Here is a 20699-nt window from a genome sequence, read left to right on the forward strand (position 1 = left end):
GTCTCCTGCTTTGGAAGTAGTCAACCCTTCAATGCCAGATAAGCTTGTTAAAAGCAAAGCCAGAGACTGTAGGGAGAAGCACACACAGGGTGTGAACGTCTCCTCAGCTGGTGGGGAATGTGGTGCAGGAAGGCTGGCTCTAGCGGGCTGTGACTCCCTGTGGTGCTATCAGTTCTCTGGGTGATTAACTGTTTGTTTCTCCCTTACTGAAAACTTATCTCAGATTAAACCAGTGTAATTGAAAGCTCAGGCTCTGGAGAGATCCCAAATGTAGGTTAATATTTACAAGCTATCGACTTCAGGTTTTATGTCCATCCCTTGCTAGCATGGAGATAAAATCCTTTCAAAAATCCCTTTTTTTGATGTTTCTGGTTCATGACATGGCTTTAATAAGGCGCTTGCCATATGGAACTGGCGAATGTCTTAAGGGAAATATGAGTTTTTCTCATCCTTTCAGGGACAAGGAACAGATGAGGAGCTCCTACGTATGCAGGGGTCATGGCTTTATAATGGAGCAAAAGTGATGGACAGTATCTCTGCAGGATACTCGTGCTAGGAAATGTCAGAATGTTATTTCTGCCTCGATGGCTTAAGATCATCTGTTTACCTAATGGACTTACATTTGCATTTTGCAGGTGTTGTGTTAATATTAATGTGTTGTCTGAATTGTTAATATTCCTTCACTTCAGTGTTACATTAATGAAGGCTGCAGGGGATGGAAAAAAAGACCTGACTAATTAATTAAATGGGCAAAAAGCATCTTTAACTTTCCATCATGCTGCCCTTTGCTTCCACCTAATGGGCCTTGGCATTTCTGGTCAGCAGCCATGTAACACATGCTGCTGTATGGAGCACTCAGCAACGGACCTGCTAATTTTTCTGACCCATAAATCACTTGTGTAAACTTTTAACGGCGAGGAAAAGTGCCTTTCATTCCTGCTTCCTCCTCTCGGTGGGAAACGCAGCCTGATAACAGGCGGTGCTGACCTGATGTGTGGGGCCGAAGACTTTGCCGTCAGGAGAGGGGCTGTCTGCATTTCTTCAGGAATTCTTTCCATTCCCCTCTTAGCTGAACTTTGGATGACATTAATATTATATATCTTGTCATAAGCTCTGCTTGTGGGACCAGTCACGTATCAGGCTGCAGGTCTCAGGAGTGTGGGCTGCCCATCCTGCTTCGGGTGCTGTTTGTGGGGTGTCTCTCCTCTCCCGTGCACTGTTCCAGACCCAGCTTGGCTCTGCCACCCACCAGCAATTCCCATGGGCTGGAGAAAACTGTCTTAGGTCCATCTTCTGTCCCTGGAGCAGCACCACTTCTTGGGAGCATCCTAATGCATTCCCAAAAGTCAGGCTTTCCAGATGATTGCTCTGTGAGATCTGTTAGCATTGAGTTGTGAGCATCAGTGGTCACCGCTTAGCCCTGGCCATCGTAACTCCTTATCGGAGGTGAGATCTCAGTGGATCCGTGATTCCCTGGAAAGACAAACTGCATCTGATATGGGTCCGTGAGGGGCTGGAACAGGATTCCCAACCGTGGGGATTGCAAACCCTTTCCAGTGCTGCCGTCAGCTTCCCCACGGATAAATGTTTAGGCAGAGTGGGGTGTGTTTTAACGGAGGGTTTTCGAACAGCACCATCACTTTGTTGCCGACATCCAACACAAGTGGGGATGATTTTTCTAGACCATTCTAAGGTGGTGTGGATGTGGGGCGATGTGAGCACGCTGGGCAGATGGCACTCTGCGGGCTTCTTCGGGACCCATGGAAAAACGGGTTTCTTGACCCTCTTCCTGGAGGGAGATCTTCCTTTGTCTGTGATGCTGGGGGTGAATTCCTCTGCCCTAGGCTTGAAAATGTGGTAGTCTTGAGAAAATCGTGTCGAACGCTGGGACTGAGGGAGCCTGCTGAAGTTTTGCCTCCGTGTCCTGCATGGCTCAGAACGTGGGCACAGGTCTAAGCTTTCATCCGTGGCCCGCAGCAGCTGAAGATGCTGTTTTGGCATAGAAGGGCGCTTCAGCTTCATGCCAGGAGTCTGAAGGTTGTCACCAATTTGCATGAAAAGGAGCAGACTGCAGTCATATTAACATTTTATGAAGAGGTGCAGCCCACAGAGACCGCGTCCTCTGCAACGTTTGCTCTTCATGTTGATGGTGTTTCCTTTGCCACTTGGATCAAGATGGGATGGAGGGTGGTGGGACAGGCGGGTGTTGACTTTATCCCTTCCATACGAACCACAGGTGAGGTTGAGGAGCTCCAGGGCGGGCAGGAAGTGTTTGCCATCCGTACAGCTGAGCGCCAAAGGGTGCTGGAGGCTTCGTGGCCACTCGTGCTGTCTCCAGTATCCTGATGCCTGGCCTGACGTCCTGCTGCCAGGATAAGTCAGCTCTTTTTGCGTATGATGGCTGCCAGGTGGTATTGATAATATCAAAGGAACTTAGGCAAATGATTGAGGTTTCTCTAGTGATTTAAATCCCTGTGTGCAAACCCAGTACATCAGGCTTTAAGCAATTAATTCCTAATCATGCTAAATCCTGCAGTAGCCCAGCGTTAGTATTGAGAGCTTAAAGCGGTTTTCCACCATACCGTGGTTAATTTGGATAAAGCAAAGAGAATGGTCTCATGGCATTTCCAGCCTCAAGGTGTGAGAGTGGCCAGTAAGTGACATTTGTATTGAGAAAACCCTCCCATGCATTTGTGTTGTAGGCATCTATTACTGGGAAGTCACCATAGCTAATAAAAAGGTCATTCATTATACCCCAGAAAGGGAGTTCATTAGAGGGAAAAGCCATTCTAGCTTAGTAAAAAATGAATCTAAAACTGCCTCAGAGCTGCTATTCTCATCAAGTTTCAATGTTAACAGTTTTAACCAAGAGCTAATTGAGCAATATCAGAAAGTGCAGTAATTCCATTATTCAGCTCTGCTTTGTTCAAGGCTACCACTAGCTGCGAAAGGAGCACAAATGACTTTCATCGAGCCAGAAACCACCAGTTTTCTTGCTTTTTACTACTTTTTCTTTCAAAAAAAAAAAGAAAAGGTAGGGCTCTTGGGCTTTTGGCAACTGTTGTTGGCAAAGGGAGCTCCACACCAGTGCTGCAAGGCTCATATGTAACACTGCAATCCAATTTTTTGGATAAAAAGGGGATTTGATTTTCATAACTCTTGAAGCAGCAGTGCTGTTCTGGAGTGGGTGGCTGAAGATGTTTGTTGGGTAAGCGGAGTGTCACCAGGAAGACCGTACACCGTTCTTGCAGGATTTTGCATGGAAAAGAGCCATCGCAAGCGCCGGTCCAGCTGCTCGCCAAAGAGCATGATTCTGTCATTGGCTGCGCTCTCGGGAGATGTGGGATTAGCTAATGTTGCTTTTAGAAGAGCTTTTATAGAAACCTCTCAAGTTCCTTTGCTTCATGGAAGAGCTGTAATCAAAAATAAACGTACATGATTTAAAGAAAAGACGAAAAAGTCGTACCGCATCCAGCTTCTTTGGACTTTGGAGAGGGTATGTTGGTTGAACTGCGGTGCTGTTTCTTCGCTGTTCTCCTTCAGCTGCTGCTGCTGGACGTGCACAGGACTGTTAGCAGGCTTTTGTGGAAGGTGACTTTCTCTTGGTGAATGCAGCAGGATTTAGAGTCCCATTCCCAGGAGGCGGCTGTAGATCTCTTGTTTGTTATGAGACTGCGCTGCAGCAATAATCCTCTTCAAGCCAACAGAGAGCGAGGGCTCTCAGCCACGTACTACCCTTAGCAAGGGGATTTCTATCCATCAGTGTCTTTAGAGCCTTCTCAGACACAAACACAGAGGCCAGGGCTTCCTTTTCTCAGCACTAGGCTGGTGTGGCACTGTTAGGTTCAAACACAAAGCAAGCTTGATGCTTTCAAAGCTCTGTTGTGCTCTCCCTGTTTGGACCCAGCATGGAGCTGGACACTCGAGGCAGACATGTGGCTATGGGTTGAGAAACCAGAGGCCTTGGCTGTGGGTTGAAGCACAAACCCACGCTGAACTGGTATAGAAAACCCACCTGGAGACAGAAAGGAGTTTGAACAGCAAAAGCCTTGTTCCATGTGCAGGAGGGAGCAAGTGCTGTGATGGGGAGACAAGATGGAGAGGAGCAGATGGGATTTTGTAATGAAGCAGGGGAAAGAAGTTTCGCAACCTTTGCAGAAATTATTTGGTCGCATCTGGCTGAAGATGTTGGAAGTATGCTGGGATTTACCTGGTGGCAGCTCACCCAACCGGGTAGACCACCATTGGAAGGGGAGCTCTGACTGTACCTCAGGACAGTTCAGCTCCGTCCCTTTGGGAGCAGGTTTCCACAATGTGAAGAAAAGACCAACTTCTCTAGCCTGTCAAAAGCAATAAAACCTCCAAACCCTGCCATGGGAGAGCTGCGTGGTGTTTCAGGTGCATTTCTGAATCTGTGCCTCAGCTATGAGAACATTTCCAATGTGCTACACTTAGCAGTTACATCTTGCAGAAAGGGATGGAGGTGAAGAGGTGGCGTGGGAGAAGGGCCATACCCATCAGTTTGTTCAGCTCTACCTCCCCACCGTTTGCTTTGAAACCTACAGGCTTGTGAACTGGTGGAACAGCCGATGTTTTAGTGTCGCTTTGCTTTAGCCAAGCTGCCTGTTTCCTTCCCGCACTTACTGGATTGCAGTCTCTCTTGCTTGTCTCTCCCTTGCAGCGAACATTGCTTAGCTAATGTCATTTGTCAAGTTAATCAGGGAGAGTGGGCACTTCGATGGCTGCTGTATAGCCTGGCTGCATTGCCATGGAGACATGCAGCCAAACAGGCGTTTCACTTGCCCTGCTTTGCTGTGCAGAGATGTGGTATGAGAAACCAACATTTTATTTGCCATCAACCAAACAACTTGCTGAGGATGTGAGTACTTTGTCAAGGTTGCTGTCAAGAGATCGGGAAGGGTCTAGCTCACCTTTTACGGAGCAGATAGTAATGCTGCTACTAAAGCAATTCTGGGGTCTGAATGTGCAGCTCCTCTTCCTGTGTCCCACAGGTGTTTGGCTCTGGTAGGAGCTCTGTGAGAGGAGTTACAGCCCAGTATCTCAGGTACGGGGCTGCCATCATCAGTCCTCTTCAGCTGGATGGTTATTTGCTTACAGGAGCTGTGACCATCATTTAAGATACTTTGAAAAGCACCAAATTCTGTGTTTAGCAGCATCTCAGGAGTCTGAAATCTCCCCAGCAATCAGTGGGATTTAGGAACCGGCATGCCTCGATCACGTTTCAAAATCAGAAGCGAACGCTTTTGAAAACGTACACTCCGGCTGACCTCTTGCATAAGGCTATAGAGTTTCACCCACTAACTCCCTCACCAAGCCCATAACTCATAAGCAAAATCTGGGTATTGAAAGAGCCGGCAGAAGATGCTTACGCATGTTACAGAGCTCGCGAGCCGTCCCGCTCCTCCCTCTCCTCCCTCTCCTCTCTCTCACATGTGCACATGTTAAATGATGCATCGAACAGGTTTGGAAACGCTCCCTCCTGCAGCCCCAGTGAGCAGGATGGCCGGGAGCCGCAGGCACCACGGGGACGAGCAGCACCTGCTCACCCCCAGCCCTCTCACAGGACAGCGGAGCGAACCTCGCATCGGCACAGAAAGGGCAAAAGTTCAGATCAGATTGTTTATGGGATTTTATGGAGCCGGGAGCCAAGGATAGCTGAACTAATCCAGAGGAAACTGTAGCGATGGCGTTAGAATGCATTTCGCATGGGATTCACTCAGCGCGCCTTCACATGGACCAGTCTCTCTGTCTCCATTTTTTTAGCCATGAAATGTTTTTCTTTGCACTCCCATTTGCCAGACGCGCTAAGCCAAACTCCGAGCTACGCTGTTTTAAGGGAAAAGAAAAAGCTCTTGTCGTTGGACATGCCGATGAGTTAGCAGGGGCTTCAGCGCAGCTCCAGGTGACACCAGCACCGGGCACTGGTCTGGCTCCAGCCGCTGCCAACCAGCCTCAGCTCCTGTTGCCTCAGCATCCATTGCGTTTTTCCAAGCATGGCGTAGGGCTTGCCAAGTCGTAGCCCTGGTGAGGATGCTAGCTAAAAGTGCAGCCAAAAGGCCACGTGGGGAGAGGAGGAAGGCGGCAGCTTTGCCGTGCCCTCCGGCTCCTCAGCACCCAAACCTGTCCCAGCCCTGGGTCATCCTCCTGAGTCTCCAACATCCCACGCAGTCTCAGCATGAGCCCTCTTGGGAATATGGTTTTCTCTTTAGGTGCGGTGAGACTGGCACGCTGAGCTGTTTGTTGCAGGCCTTGGCTCCCTCCTTGCGTCCTGAGCCACAGACCCTGTTTCTCTGCTCAGGAGCTGACCTGGCTTTACCCCAGGCACGGGTACCAGCTCCTTTGCATCCCCTCTGACCCCGGCAGGCTCTCACATAAAATCATAGAATCGTTTCAGTTGGAAGAGACCCTCAGGAGCATTGAGTCCAACTATAACCCAACCTAACTCTAGAACTAAACCATGTCCCTAAGAACCTCGTCTAAATGCCCTTTAAACCTCTCCAGAGATGGTGACTCCACCACTGCCCTGGGCAGCCTCTTCCAATGCCCAACAACCCATTTTGTGAAGAATTTTTTCCTAATATCCAATCTGAACCTCCCCTGGCGCAACTTGAAGCCATTTCCTCTTGTCCTATCACTTATTACTTGGGAGAAGAGACCAACCCCCTCCATGCCCCAACCTCCTTTCAGGCAGTTGCAGACAGCAATAAGGTCTCCCCTCAGCCTCCTGTTCTCCAGGCTGAACAGCACCAGTTCCCTCAGTCACTCCCCATCACACTTGTGCTCCATTCCCTCACCAGCTCCATTCCCTCCTCTGCACTCTCTCTAGTACCTCGATGTCCTTCTTATGATGAGGAGCCCAAAACTGAACACAGGATTCGAGGTGCAGCCTTACCAGTGCAGAGTGGCATGATCACTTCTCTAGTCCTGCTGGCCACACGATTCCTGATAGAAACCAGGATGCTGTTGGCCTTTTTGGCCAAGAAATCCACATGCTCTGGATTAATCCAGCTGTATCTTCTGGAAGCTGCTTTTCTCTCCCTGGGGACTAAATCCCAGTGTTTAAACAAACCTGTCTAGGAGTCAACATGGAGCAGCCCCATGCAGTTCATCCTTTTCACGCTTGCAGGGCTGCTGCAATGGGCTGCATGTGGGGAGCAGCTCTGTGACCCCCAGGTGATCCAGGACCCTCCGCCCCTGCAGGGTGTTCTGGCCTCAACTCACAGGGCACTGAGCCTTCCTGGGCCACCACGGTTCGTTACCCTGAGCTGACACAAAGCTGTTCCTGGGGCTTCATTTCCCCTCAGGTGCAGGGGAACCTGTCCAACCTCATCTGCGTTATCTGCTCCTTGGAAGCCCAAACTACAGCCGTGCCTCCCAAAGCCTGCCCCTGCCTTGGGGTGAATGAGCAAGATGAGTAACTTTGTCATGGGTGTGAAGCTGCTGAGTGCTTCCTAATGAGATTCTCCTGCTTGTGTGATCAATCCAACCATGTGTTAGTCTCTCCTCTTGATGTGGGCTGTCTTGGATGCTATCTGGGGGCTGGTGTTCCAGGTATGGACGTGTTGAGGAGAGAAAGACTGGGGTTTTGCAGAGAAAAGTGGGAAATGTGTGCTGGTAGTTTTTATTTGTCAATAAAAGTATCCCTGGCAGGAGGCTGCTCAGGTTATTACCTTCAGCTCAGAGCTACCTGTGAAATCAGAACAAGGATGACCCCAGGAAAATGTAAAAGCCTGGAGCTCCAAAACAGTAAAACAAAATACAGAACTTAATAGTCAGGTGGAAATTGCATCCAGCCCAAAGTGTCGCTGGAGGTAAGAAGTAAAAGCTTCACAATGTAGTGTGCAACAGGAGCAAGAGCAGTAGGGGCTGCTTGAGCACTCCCAGTGTTGTCCCTAGGACATGAGATAAGCACATTGTGCTTGTGACAAAGAGGAGATGCTGTTCATGGCTGTTTGTTGCTCTGTCTTTAAAAATGAATTTGCACCTCATTCTGTAGAGGTCCCATTTCTAGGAAGGCACAGGGAGCTCCATGGCCAGCCTGTGCCCACCTGTGCACCTCTGTAGCTGGAACTGGTTTTGCACCAAAGCCCATGGGAAGGGAGGTGCTGCCTGTTACAGCCCACACTGTTTGCTGTGCCTTGCTGCAAGCTGGCTTGGGCAGAGAGGGCTTACCAGGTATGAGTGTGGTCTGGCACAGCCTCACACGTGTCCTCAGGCCACCGTTCCCCATGTGCCACCTGCAGGCACAGCAGCTGGGTGAGAGCTGGTGGGTCCATCCGCAGGCAGAGATGGGGATGGTGGTGCCATAACCCGCTGGGTGCTGCTCCCTGCCTGCCACCCCTGGGTGCGGCTCAACTGGGGTACCCAGCACCCTTGGGCCATGCCGTTCCTCAGCCCCCCGGTGCTGGTGGCCATAGAGGGACCGATGTTGCCATCTGCTGGCTTAGCTGCACAGGAGCAGCAAGAGCTTGGCTCAACCCTCTTGGAAGTCTCCCGTGGGATGGTGAACAGGTGAACAGACCCTTCTCCCACGCTGTGGGCGCATTGCCCACCCGCTGACCCAGCCCTTGGCCTTCTGGCAGCATCTGTCCATCAGCAGGTATTTTAGGGGACGGGGTGGGTGGCCCGTTCCCACTGAGGCTGTGCTGCTCCCCACCCCTTCCTGCATGTGTCTGTGAGGGTGTCCCTCCTGCCCTGCCCGGGGGTCTGAAGTATTGGCCTCTGGCACAACATGCTGTGGGAGAACCCACAAGGCTCTTATTAAGGGAGCTCCTTCCCATTAAAGACAAACATTTCCCCTGCTGGTTATCACCGGCAGGTGCTTATTCCTCCTCTGGGCTTGTCTTTATTTGCTTTCTCTTCGGAGTACTTGGCAAATGCTCCCAGGCTGGGGGTGCATTGCTGCTGTAGCAAGCACTCTGGGGGCGCAGCCCCCTGCACATCTCCCCTGGCCAGTGCCCCCAGCCATGGCTGGGCTGGGAGCTGCAGGACCACCAGCCCCAGCCCTGCAAAATCGCCGCTTCACCTGCAAGAGTGATGAGGCTGAGCCGGCGCAATCAGTGACGGCTCACTTGGGCATTGCACGTAGGATGAGGTTATTTCTGTAAATCTATTATCTTTTCTTGCAATTAGCACTAGTTAGGAGCCCTGGGAATACATGCAGCAAATAGCAGGAAGCCCAGTTAAGCACATCTCTCTGCTTATCTAAGCCCAGTTAAACAAGTCTCCTGTGGCACAGCCCTACAGCTGGTAACACAACCCATAAATGCTCCAAAAATGATCTCTAGCACTGGCGTTGCTTTTCTTCGCAGTGCGTAGCTCCGGAGGTTTCCATTCAATGCATGTACGATCAGAGGTGGAAGGGGGGTGCTCAGGCCAGCCTGGGGTGTCCCCAGCAGTCTGCAGGTTCCACAGAGGAGCCCCCAGAGCCCTTGCATGGCCTGGATGCTGGAGGCAGCCCCAGGAGCTGTGCTGCTGCTCGCTCTGGGTGGCAGCCTGACATGACGGCAGGGCTCAGTGGCTGGGCTTGACCACACATGTCGAGCTCGGGGTGGGGGAGCGAGCGAGACGCTGTTTTCTCTGGCCCAGGAAGACAGCGATGTGTGTTTGTTTTCCATGCTATCTCTCGCACAGCGTTTGTTTTGCTTGTCGAGCATTTCAGGAGATAAAATGACCTAAAGGGAGATTATTTTATCCTAATTTAAGCTGTCAATTTATCACTGACTTCTGCTTGTCTGCACCAGCAGGACGGCTTGCTCTGAGTCCCTGGGGAAACCTCAGCTGGAAAGTGAGAATTTGGGGGGGGATTTGCTGCAGTCTCACATCTAATCTTTGCTTATAACAGCAACTACAAGCTGCTCCACAGTCCCCCCGTGTCATATTAGTTCCAATCGCTATGGACTGTCTTGGCTTCCCAGGGGACTCCCCTCTCTAACTGGACTCTGGGGTTGTTTTTCTCGTGCTACAGGCTGGTGGAAGAGTTCATGCTGCTCGCCAACATGGCCGTGGCCCATCAGATCTACCGCTCCTACCCCGAGCAGGCCCTGCTTCGCCGCCACCCCCCGCCCCAAACCAAGCTGCTGAAAGACCTTATGGAGTTTTGCAACCAAGTTGGCCTTGACATCGACTTCAGCAGCGCGGGGACCCTGCATGTGAGTGCACTGGCCTGGTGGGGAGCAGGGCTGTGGGGGAAAAGCAGGGGCAGCTACGTGATGGCTGTTTGCAGCAGTGTGTGGTTTGTTCCCTGTCCCCCTCTGCCCGAGCAGAACTGACAGCTGTGCCAAAATAAAACACCTCCCTCACTCACTCTTGGCCCCACCAGCACTGGGCAAGGGTGACCCAGCCTTTCGCGGGCAGTTGAGGTTGTGCACAGAGCTTAGAGCAGTGTGAGGGACACCTTGCGGGTGACCCCAGTGCTGCCCTCTCTGCAATGGGAAGGATGTTTCAGAGCTGGGGCACTCACTGGAACACCCGTGTGCCCTTTCTCTGCCTTCTCAGCAGATCCCGTGCAGGACACTTGCTCTGTACTGCAGGAGAAGCAGCTCTGCAAGGGGATGTTTCTGTCTGGGCTACCAAAGGTCTCAGGGTGGGGAGTGGGGTGACTGGGAAGGACCAGAGAGCGGTACTGGGAAAGGTCAGACGCAGCCAGCACGGGAGGTACTAACCGATCGTCCGCTGAGCGTGTCCTGAGGCTGAACTCCAGCTGAACAGCACAGCACAGGTTCCAGGATTTTCTTTACTCGCCGCAACCCGACTGCAGATAATCCTCTGTTAATCCCATCCCCGCTGGCCTCCCGCTCGTCCCTCCATCGGCTGGGACCGTGTTCCCTGCTCACTGGCTGCGCCGAGGCTACGTCAGCAGACACGGGGCTGCGCACTCAGCTCCTCTCCTGCACTTTGGACCCTCCAGCCATTCCTCACCACAAGCCCCAGGCAGTGACCCCCTGTATCCACGTCTCCCCAGAGTCCCATTAGTCCACGTACCAAAGCTCTCAGTAGCGGGGTGGGAGCCAGGCAATGGTCAGGAGATCAGGAGAGGGGTTATGGATGCTCTCGCACATCTGCGGACGGAGCCAGCGATCCCCATGCCCCAGGTGCTCCTTGCCGTTGACCCTGAGAGGTGGGTCAGCGCTCAGGACTCTGTGTGTGGTCCTGTCAGGGTTGCTGGGACCAGAGCAAAGCCCAATTTCATGTGCACTTTTTGGCTTATGGGGGGATTTGCAGAGAATGGAGGAATTTGGCTATGGCAAGCGATTGTTTGCCCCACGAAGGTCTACCTGGGTCCCCTTGCCACCACAGCCTGCCAGCACTGAATGTTGTCTCTCTTTTCTCCTCCAGAAAAGCTTAAATGAAACATTTGGTGCTGACAAATACTCCGAAGCCAGGAAAGAAGTGCTGACCAACATGTTCTCCAGGCCCATGCAGGTGAGAATAGCACTGTGCTGTCAGACATGTCTGGCCGTACCTGTCTGCGTGGCTCCATCTTCAACCCTCAGCCCTTCTACTTTACTGTAGCTTGTCATTATGTAGAGGGAGAGTCAGTGGACACTGAACACGGTGTGGGGCTGCCAGCAGCTTCCCCCAGTGCCTTCTGGCAGTGGGGCTGTCTCTTGCACAATAGAACTTCACAGGATGGCAGAGTCAGGCTGAGCCTCTCCTCAGCCCCCACAGTGTCCCTGCTATTACTGGTTGGGATGATTCACCCTTGAAGTTGCATGTGGGATCTTCGCAGACTCCCAAAAACCTATCCTGCTCCATCAAGAGCTGGTGGTGGGCTCCATTATTCATCTTAGTGCCATTTCCTCATATCATAGTGTCCAAACTGGTCCAAAGAAGGAATCAAGAGTGAGGTTGATGTAGGGATATGGGACTGTCCATAAGCACAGTCTGGTCCCCAGACGTGCTCTTAGCGGGGAAGCTCTAGAAACCCTTTGGTCTCCCTCCAGACCAAGAGATCTCCCCTGAAGGTCTCTGTGAAGGAGGCTTGTGCTGCTCACACTGATTGTCATGTTTGGTGCATCTGCAGCTCAGGACACTTGTTTGGGTGCTTATCACCGTTAAAAGTAGTTTTTGTGAAGCATCTGCCTTTCCATGTTTCCATAGCACAGCATCTTCTGAGGGAAGCCCTACCCCACAGGGAGAAGGAACACGTTCCCAAAATGGTCTCTCTGCTGTGACCTGCTTATCACTGCAGGAATGAATCGTCTTCCCAACATCACTCATTTGACTGTCACTCTTCTAATTAGCTTATTTGCTCCATTTACTCATTAGCAGTTGCCTGAAGTCTTTCTGCACTTTAGTGACTTAATGTTTGTTTGCAAGTGGAACTGGGGACTAAAGCCATTCAGTAAGTCACCCCCTCACGTATGTGTCCAGCTCAGGAGTGCTGCTTTGTAAAGTGCAAGAAGTGTCCTTTGGAGCAGGCTGTGTTGTCCCAGGTCCCCTGTCCTGCTTTGGCTTGTCCTGGTCCCTTCTGTCACATCTTCCTTTTCTGGTGAGAGGTGCTAACAGGTGACTTCACTGGTCACATGCATTCCCTGGGGTCCCTCTCTGGTCCTGCTGACTGTGGCACAAGCCTGGACTTTGGCAGCACCAGCACTTGGAGCAAGCCTGGCTGTGGGCCAGGAGGGATGAGCAAGGAGAAGACAGCTTGGTTCTGCAGCGGCACGAAGGAGGAGATGAGCTTTTTGGGACCCACTGACTTGCTGAGATTTTGCCTCTTTGGTCTCCCGAGGCTGTGGTCAGAGAGGTGGCGAGTGTGCTTTGAGATACCGCCCAGTCGCTTTGGTTATGGCTTAACCCTGTGAATACATGTTAGATCTGTATGTGAAAGAGGCATCAGGATTTTGAGGATGAAGTCTTCTGCAGAGTAGATACCAGACAGAGAGTTTGGGGGAGGAGAAAGAGGGACTCTTAAAGGAGATATTCCATGAGACGTGATTTTGGCAGGAACTCAATTGGTTTTGTGGTCAGAAGACCAAGGTGCCCATGTGTTCAGGTGTGCTGTGCAGTCTGCTTGCGCCTGGCAGTCCTGCTGTCTGGCACACTCCCAGATTACAGCTGAGCCCATCAGCCCTGCAGAGCAGCCTGGCTCTGGGTGCTGAGCAGCGTTCCCATCTGCTGGTGTTCCCTGGCAAGATGGCACTGCCATGCGTGGTGGGGTGCTCTCATTATTGGAAGTGGTGCATGAGCCAGAAGCAGCAGGAATCTGTCTTGATCCTGGGGTGAGCTTATGCAGTTGCCATTTGCTGAACTGTTGTGTAGTTTGTAAATGGAGTTTCAGACTCGCCCAAGACTCTCCCCTCCCATATTGAGGGCTGTTCCTGATGTGCTTGCAACGGTGGATCCATATGACCTCCAGTCCATAAAGAAGGACCATGGCTCTGTGGGAACTCTCTGTGGTCTCTGGTCCCTGACCACACAAACTGCAGGGTGGGCTCAGAGTTCCCCAAAATCCTGAGCAGTTCAGATTCCCGCCATTGTTCCTGCAAAGCACAGGTAATGCAGAGCCGTGTCAGAGCCCCTTGGAAAGGGCAGACAGCTACTGAGTGGAAGGAGCTTTCCTTGTGAGGAGGATTTTTTGCTGTTTGCCACCAGCAGATGGGAGAATCAGCCCCATCCTGCCCATGTCCCCAGACACCACGGTCCCTCCCCAGGGAGAGGACAGATCTGAGTGCTGGCAGCTGCAGAGCACAGCCAGGCAGGGTCTGTGCCGGTGCTGAGGGCTGGGCCACCGCTCTGACAGACGGCATGGGGACCATGAGCCCAGGGCACGGAGGAGTCACCGCCATCCCTGCACACATCTCAGCTCCTGGTGATAAAGCTGGTGTTTCAGGGACAAGGCTGCAGTTAGATCAGCCAAAACGAGATGCCCACAGAAAACCTGTGGTCATTCCAAGCTTACGTCTTCTATCTTTTCTTCATCAAGACATCAGACTCTTGGAGGCGGGAGATGGGAAGCAACTGGTAACACGTGTGTCTGAAGGAGTGCCTGGATTGCCATGCCAGGAGCCTCGTAACAGATGAAGGAGCAGCGACATATCATTTTTCAGGGGCTCAGTCACTCGGGGATTTAATCTGTCCGTGAGAACAAAGCTGCCCCTGGTTGACTGGGGCTGATTTATTTCACAGTTCTCTGGGGATTGCAGCAAACCCTGGAGATTGGAGACCACTTGTGAGTCAAATCTGTTAACGAGAAAACGTCTGCTTTATGGCAGTGTCCCTGGGTAGCGCTGTCATGGTGGCAAAGACAGGTATCAGATACGTGTTAGACTGGGTTCCCTGCAGTGTATAACCTTACCACAGCCCAGACAGTACATTTGCTGTGCTACCCGGCCTGATGCCAACCTCGGCGAGGGTCATGAGCTGCCAACAGAGTGTCAAAAATGGTGCTGGACACAGCAGCAGCTGGGTTTGGCCAGCACATCCATCAGGAAGAACTGCCCCAGCAAGCAGCGCAGGACCTGCAGCAGCTTTTCTAACTGAAGGATGAGCCTTTCCCAGTGGCTTTCTCACAGCAAGGATTTTTGACCTGTGCCATCAAATGGGTACGTTCTGCGCTCTGCCTGCCTGGCACTGCGGAGACCTTCCCCTCCTCTGCCCAGGAGCCTGCCATAGGTGCTGTAAGCCCTGTAATTTCATGCTGTCTGTCTGCACAAGGGCACTCGTCTTCTGCAGCAGGCTCCAGCCCTCGGCGTCTCTCCCCGCCCAACCGCGCAGAGCCTCGTTCGGTGGGAGCCGAGCTAATTGAGTGGAGACCGTGCTTCACGGAGTCCATCAGAAACAATTTAATTCTGGGTTGTGGAAATTGGCAGCTGCCACAGCTCCTATCCCAGCTCTTGGGTCTCATAATAAGGCTGGGACCGATGCTGCTTTTTTTAACCTGCTTTATTTACTTGCCCGGATCAGTGCATTGCTGCTCAGCAGGAGCTGGCTGTGCCACTGGGCTGGAGAGTGGAGGATACAGCTGCCCAAACCGTGGATCCCAGGACGGCTCCGTAATCAGAGCTGGCTACTCCTGTTTTCTTTCAATCACTTGCTCTTATTTTTAAGCGGGTTCATTCAATCGCCACTGTGCTGTGACCCCACCACAACCCCCCTGACCTGCACAGCCTCCCCTCCCTGCCTGAGCTCCGGGCTCTTGTTTTCCCAGCCCCGAGGGCTGGTGTTTCACAGATATAAAAATAAAAGCTGTAACATGTGGGATAACAGGGACAGCGCAGCCAGGAGAGGTTCCCGCTGAAGAGGCCGTGGGGCCACGACAACCCCAGTGTTGCTTTAGCCAGGCAGCCCAGCCGCTCGGCTTCCCAGCTGTCGTGGTGGGACGGAGCATCGGGGGTCACAGCGGGGAATGGGGGAGCCCCTCATCCCAGCTCCTCCCAGCCCCCAGTGCTCTTCCAGCAGGTGCAATGGGTGTTTGGAGCCAGAGCATCCGTGGCAGGACAGGACAGTCCTGGCTCTCCTTCCCCTTGACGACAGGGGGGTGGTGAATGAGCCCTGAATCCTGAGCAGAAGCAGGAGGCTGCTTAAACCCACGTGTGATGTGAAGGCTGGTGCAAGCCATGGAGCCAGCCGGAGTCAGCAGCTTCCTGCAGCGGCTTTTTCCCCATTGTCTGTGCTCTGGTTCCTGCAGCACCCACCTTGTCCCCACACAGCCCAAACATAGCAGCAGGCGAAGGGCCGTTGCCTGTTGGAACTCTACCTCGCAGACACAGACCCCTCCAACCTCATGCAGGGTCCTGCCACCATCCTCGCTCACCCATTTCCCTCTCTTCTCACCCCTTCCAGATGGCTCTCTACTTCTGCACTGGCGTCCTGAAGGACGAGACCCTCTTTCGCCACTACGCCCTGAACGTGCCCTTTTACACCCACTTCACCTCACCCATCCGCCGCTACGCAGACATCATCGTGCACCGGCTCCTCTCCGCCTCGCTCGGTGGGTGCTCCCCGGTCCCTGCCTTGCCTGACACGGGTGCTGGTGCTTGGGGGCTGCGTCCCACGGGGCAGTTCCATGGCATGTGGGTGCCCTCAGCTAGCAGGGATGTGGAGCAGGAGGGAGCATAGGCACGTCATTGTCACGTGTCCCTTCCCCAGGTGCCAGCTCCCCGATCAAGATGAAGAAAGAGGCCATCCAGAAACAGGCAGACCACTGCAATGACAGGAAGATGGCTTCCAAGAGGGTGCAGGAGCTCAGCGCTGACCTCTTCTTCGCCGTCTTCGTCAGGGTGAGAGCCAAGACTATCTTCCCCTGAGGCCTCTCTGGGTTTCCCCATGAGGCCTTAGCCTAGATGCCACCAGGGAGAGGGCTGCATGACCAGCGGGAAAGCAGAGAGGGGACACACTGAGTGACTGTCACCACCAGAGCTCCAGGACCTGCTGACATTGGCTCCCCTTAGGGGACAGCTGGATGGGGGACACTAGTATAATGACAATTCTGTCTCTTTGCAGGAGTGTGGTCCTCTGGAGTCAGAGGCCATGGTGATGGGCGTCCTGAATGAGGCCTTTGATGTCCTGGTACTGAAATTTGGAGTCCAGAAGCGCGTCTACTGCAATGTAAGTACCTCCCACTGAAAGTTCCAACACCGCCTCACCAGAGAGGGCTGCCTGGTGCCCTTCTGCACCAGCCCTGCAGCTGGCGGAGCTGCTCCAGAGCCTTGCTGGGGTTTTCCCTCGGCCCCAAGCAGGTACAAGGGGCTGGGGGGTCTAGAGCAACCCAGTCTCTGAGGACCAGCTTCTCTCCCTGCTATGTGTTGGGGCGGATCTAGTCTGGTTAAAAGGGAATAAAAGCAGACTCAGGGGGACAGAAGGCAACAAGGAGCTGAAGCGAGGAAAGGGAGAGAGGCTGGTTTTCATTTCGTTTAATCAGACGGTATATCTGGAGCTGTGACAGCAGCACTGTAGGCCAGCACCTGCAGTTAGTGACAGCATCTTCTCTTAATAACCTGGTTATATGGCTGGCAATGACATCTTTAAACAGGACATATAGTGTGATATATGGGCTGTTTGTGTATCGCAGCAGCCCCTGATTTACATGCTAGGCTCAGGCTCACAGGCTGCTGCATCCTGGTTGTTAAAGAGCTACGGAGGCAGCGTGCTGGGCAGGAGCAGCATCATCCCCATCCACAGGTGAAGTGGAGGGGGAGAGCTGAGCGGGGGGGGTTGTCAGGGCCACGGGCTGTTCCCAACACTCTCCCTGCCCACAGGCATTGCCCTTACTGGGCTTCCACTTCCAGAAGGTGGGGAGGAAGCCGGAGCTGACGCTGATGTGGGAGCCGGAGAAGCCGGAGCAGGAAGCTGTGCCCCAGGTGAGACACCTTGGCACGGGACAGGCTCCCAACACCACGGGGCTGGTGTGGAAACTGTGTACAATGTGTGGATCCCGAGGTCTCCACAGGGGTGGATCTGGGAGGCAGGACTGGCTCACAGGCTGTTGGGTCCTGCAGTCCCTCCGTGTCCGCTCCCCAGCGAGCCCGGCCTGAGCCTCAGCCTCCTCTCCCATCCCGCCCCTCTCCCTCCTGTCGCTGCCCTCGCCTCTGACTCCTCCACGACCTTCAGACTCTGCCCTGCCTCCCAATTAAGTTTCCTTCAGGAACTGAATTAACATGCTGTTTACTTCCTTCTTCCAGATCATCAATTAAGATATTAAGTAAGATCAGGCCCAAGGCACCTCCCACTGAGAACCTTCCCCCATCTGGGCATTCCTTGCCCCCTCCCTGGCACAGCCTTTCCTTCAGGTTTCCATCCCCGTGACAGAGTTGAGACCCAATTAGGAGGAATTTTTTAAGTCAGACTTTGTGAGATGCAGTGTCAAATGGTTTAACAGCATCTAGAAATCTTTCTCTTGTGTCCCTGTCATCTATTAACTTGGTAACTCAATCAAAGGGAGCAATCGCATTTGTCTGGCTTGATTAAGTGGTGCTTCTTTGCCAACTTCTGTCTGGCGTCGCTATAAAATCACAGCTGTGTTGACTGCGGTGATCCCTGCCTGCTGCCTGGGCGGGGATGGGAGGGCTGGATTCCAACCTGCTCCACTCCGAGAGCTCTGCACTCCAATCTCATTTCCAGTCAAGCCCAGCACAACCCATGCTTGTCCACCTAGGGCTGGATGAAAACTACTCCTGATGCAGGGCCGGGCTGACCTGGTGTGATGTTTGTCCTGGGGAGTCCTCTCCTTCCCAGGGGAGATGTTGCAGCCAGAGCCGACTGCTGCAGGTGTTTCTGCAGCCCTCCCTCCCTGCCTTTGAAACTGAGCTTTTCTTTCTCAGCTTGGCTCAGAGAAGCTCCCTGGACACGACCCACAGTGGCCTCAGTTCCTCCTTTCTTACAGGAGCGGATATCACTTACACCCTAGCAGGGACCTGCATGAAAAATGATGCCCCAGCATGAGCAGGGCCCGTTTTGGTTAAGCAAATACTCAGCAACAGAGGAAACTCTTCCATGAACCCTCCACGCCTCCTAAGAAAACACCGGAGCCCTCCCCTGGGAGCAGGTTCTGAGCTGTCCTCCAAGCCAGCAGATCCCTGAGTCGATAAATCTCCAGCCCTGGGATGAGCCAGCTCCCATCGGGGCCATGCTGAACCGTGGGAGATGTCACCTGGACACCCCGTGGCACTGAGCCCCCCTGCACCCCTCCTGGCCCTGGCACTTGGCCTCTGCTTCCCGATTTGGCTCAAACCCCCCGGGCAGCGGGAACTCGGGGCGGACTGGCTGCAGGGAGCTGTGCGGGGGTCTGGGCTGGCCGGCCCTGCCATGGACAGGAGGTGTTGCCCCCATCCCTCCCTCAGCTCCAGGAGACGGCCGGGGCCTCAGTGGGCATTACTCATAGCTTGAATATGAAGTGGATCTAGGAAGTGGGTGATCTCATGCAAGATCATGCTGTTCTGCAGTGATTCAGCAAAGGGATGAGGCAGGATTGCTAAGGTAGAACCCTGATAATCCCTATTGGACCCCTCCAGATGTGGGGTGCTGCCCCATGGCCACTGCCCCATGCATTCCTACCAGCCGTGCAGGGGACTGGTGCTAGACAGCCAGCAACTACCTGGGCAGCTGTCTGTGAAAGGATTTCCCTGTGGTTTGCTCCTTGTTGCTGCTTTGGTATGTTTAAGTCTCAATGAGATTCTCCTGCTGTGAATGATTAATCTGGAGTGACTGGCGCTGGATGAGCTGGGAAGTGTTTGACAAGGTTATGCCAGTGGCTCCGTGCCCGCTTCTGCGGGCCAGCCCTGAGCAGATGGCCCCGTCCAGCCCTGCTGTAACGCAGGGTTTGGGAATGGGCTCCAGCAAGTGGAGCCCCCAAATGCCCGACCATGGCCCTGGGGCAGCCCCTTCCCTGTGTCCCAGCCAGCCCGTTAACTGTGACCCTCACGGACAGACCTGGTAGATGCTTTGTGCTTCTAATCTGTGTAATTGCACAGAGAGATGGAGTCAGAGGAGTGGGGAGGTGGCGGTTGATTGATTTCTGGGGTCTTTATTCCCTTGCACTTGTCTCCTCCATCGTGCTCCCTTCCCGGGTCTCCTCTAGCTGTGTGGGCATGGGGAGGTTGTTCCCTCCTTGCGGGATGCTAACAAAATGCTCAGCATCATGTGGAAAACCTTCCTCACTGTAGCTTGCTGCTGGCACTTGACCAAGCTGCTTCATTAAGGGATGATGTGCATTCTGCAGCTGGAGAAGGGAGACTTGGGCAGGTTTTAGGGGAGGTCAGGACCCAATGCCAAGGGCACAGTCCACACCTTCCCAGATTGTGCAGAGAACAAGACCGGGGTCTGATCTGGTGAAATAAGTGTGGATGTTCTAGGGGGCTTATTTAGGTCAGTTTGGGATCCCTGGCTGGCTTTGCAGCCCAGCGGTGCTGCCCTTGAAGATGCTGCATCCAGCCCCAGCCCTGGGAACACCCTGGATGCCAGCAGAGCTGTCTGCAGCCATCCTGCCCTATTCCTCAGCTCCCAGTGGGTGCCAGCATGGCTCTAAGCGAAACCTGGTCTGATGCCAAGCCACCTGAAAACCTCTCATCTCTCTGTCTTTCCCTCCATCACTGAAGGTGATCACCATTTTCACGCTGGTGGAGGTCGTGCTGACGTCGGACGGCGCCCCGCTCAAGTACAGCGCCCTGCTCAAGAGACCGAGCTCGGAGAAGTGAGCACCACAGGCTGCGTGTGCTCCCCGCTGCCGACCTTCGCTCACCTCCCAGGCCCTGCACCAGCGCCCACCGGGGACAGAGGGAACCCACGAGGAGTTTGGGGTTGGGAGTTTTAAAAGAGAAGCTGTTTGATTTTTGGTTTGGATTTTAACTGCGTCTGGGAGTGGGGCTCAGGGTTTTGCCCCAGGCAGAGAATTTCTACTCTCAGATATTTTTAATTTGAGGCTTGCCTTTTTTTTAATGCAGTGGTGTCCATCCCCAACCACCTTGGGTGCCCATGGTGAGGGCCGAGCAGGGATGCGTGTCCCTGGGACTGGAGAGAAGCTGACTCCACCATCCTGGTTGAGATGCAGTGGGATGCAGCCGTGGGGCCAGGCAGGAGGGTTGCTTTGCAGGGTTGTGTGTCATGTAATAAAAGCTGGGTCAGCAGCCACGTGGGGATCTCGTGCAGGTTTTATTTTGTCTCCTCTGCATTCCTCCAGTTGGGAATCCCAGCAATAACTCCTCTCCCAGGCAGCCTTGTGCCTTCCCCTGCCTGTCGCT

The 20699-nt window shown here is 53.4% G+C and overlaps 1 protein-coding gene and 1 long non-coding RNA gene across 4 annotated transcripts in view; one reads left to right on the top strand and one right to left on the bottom strand.

The window, feature by feature from the left end:
* The window catches only part of LOC139828655 (uncharacterized), a 28271-nt gene extending 17336 nt beyond the window's left edge, over positions 1-10935 (bottom strand). The window contains exon 1 of the long non-coding RNA XR_011740549.1: positions 10686-10935. This is a non-coding gene — a long non-coding RNA (uncharacterized lncRNA). The remainder of the gene's footprint in view (positions 1-10685) is intronic.
* DIS3L2 (DIS3 like 3'-5' exoribonuclease 2) overlaps positions 1-20589 on the top strand; it is a 191343-nt gene extending 170754 nt beyond the window's left edge. For all 3 annotated transcript variants that reach the window (XM_065844959.2, XM_065844960.2, XM_071812717.1), the window contains 7 exons: positions 9989-10172; positions 11359-11445; positions 15808-15955; positions 16114-16244; positions 16468-16572; positions 17223-17324; positions 20058-20589. In XM_065844959.2, coding sequence (XP_065701031.1) covers positions 9989-10172; positions 11359-11445; positions 15808-15955; positions 16114-16244; positions 16468-16572; positions 17223-17324; positions 20058-20156 — 856 coding nt within the window. In that variant the 3' untranslated portion in view covers positions 20157-20589. The remainder of the gene's footprint in view (positions 1-9988; positions 10173-11358; positions 11446-15807; positions 15956-16113; positions 16245-16467; positions 16573-17222; positions 17325-20057) is intronic.
* The last annotated feature ends 110 nt before the right edge of the window (positions 20590-20699 follow it).

Source organism: Patagioenas fasciata, chromosome 9, assembly GCF_037038585.1.
Source record: "Patagioenas fasciata isolate bPatFas1 chromosome 9, bPatFas1.hap1, whole genome shotgun sequence".
Lineage (NCBI taxonomy): Eukaryota > Metazoa > Chordata > Aves > Columbiformes > Columbidae > Patagioenas > Patagioenas fasciata.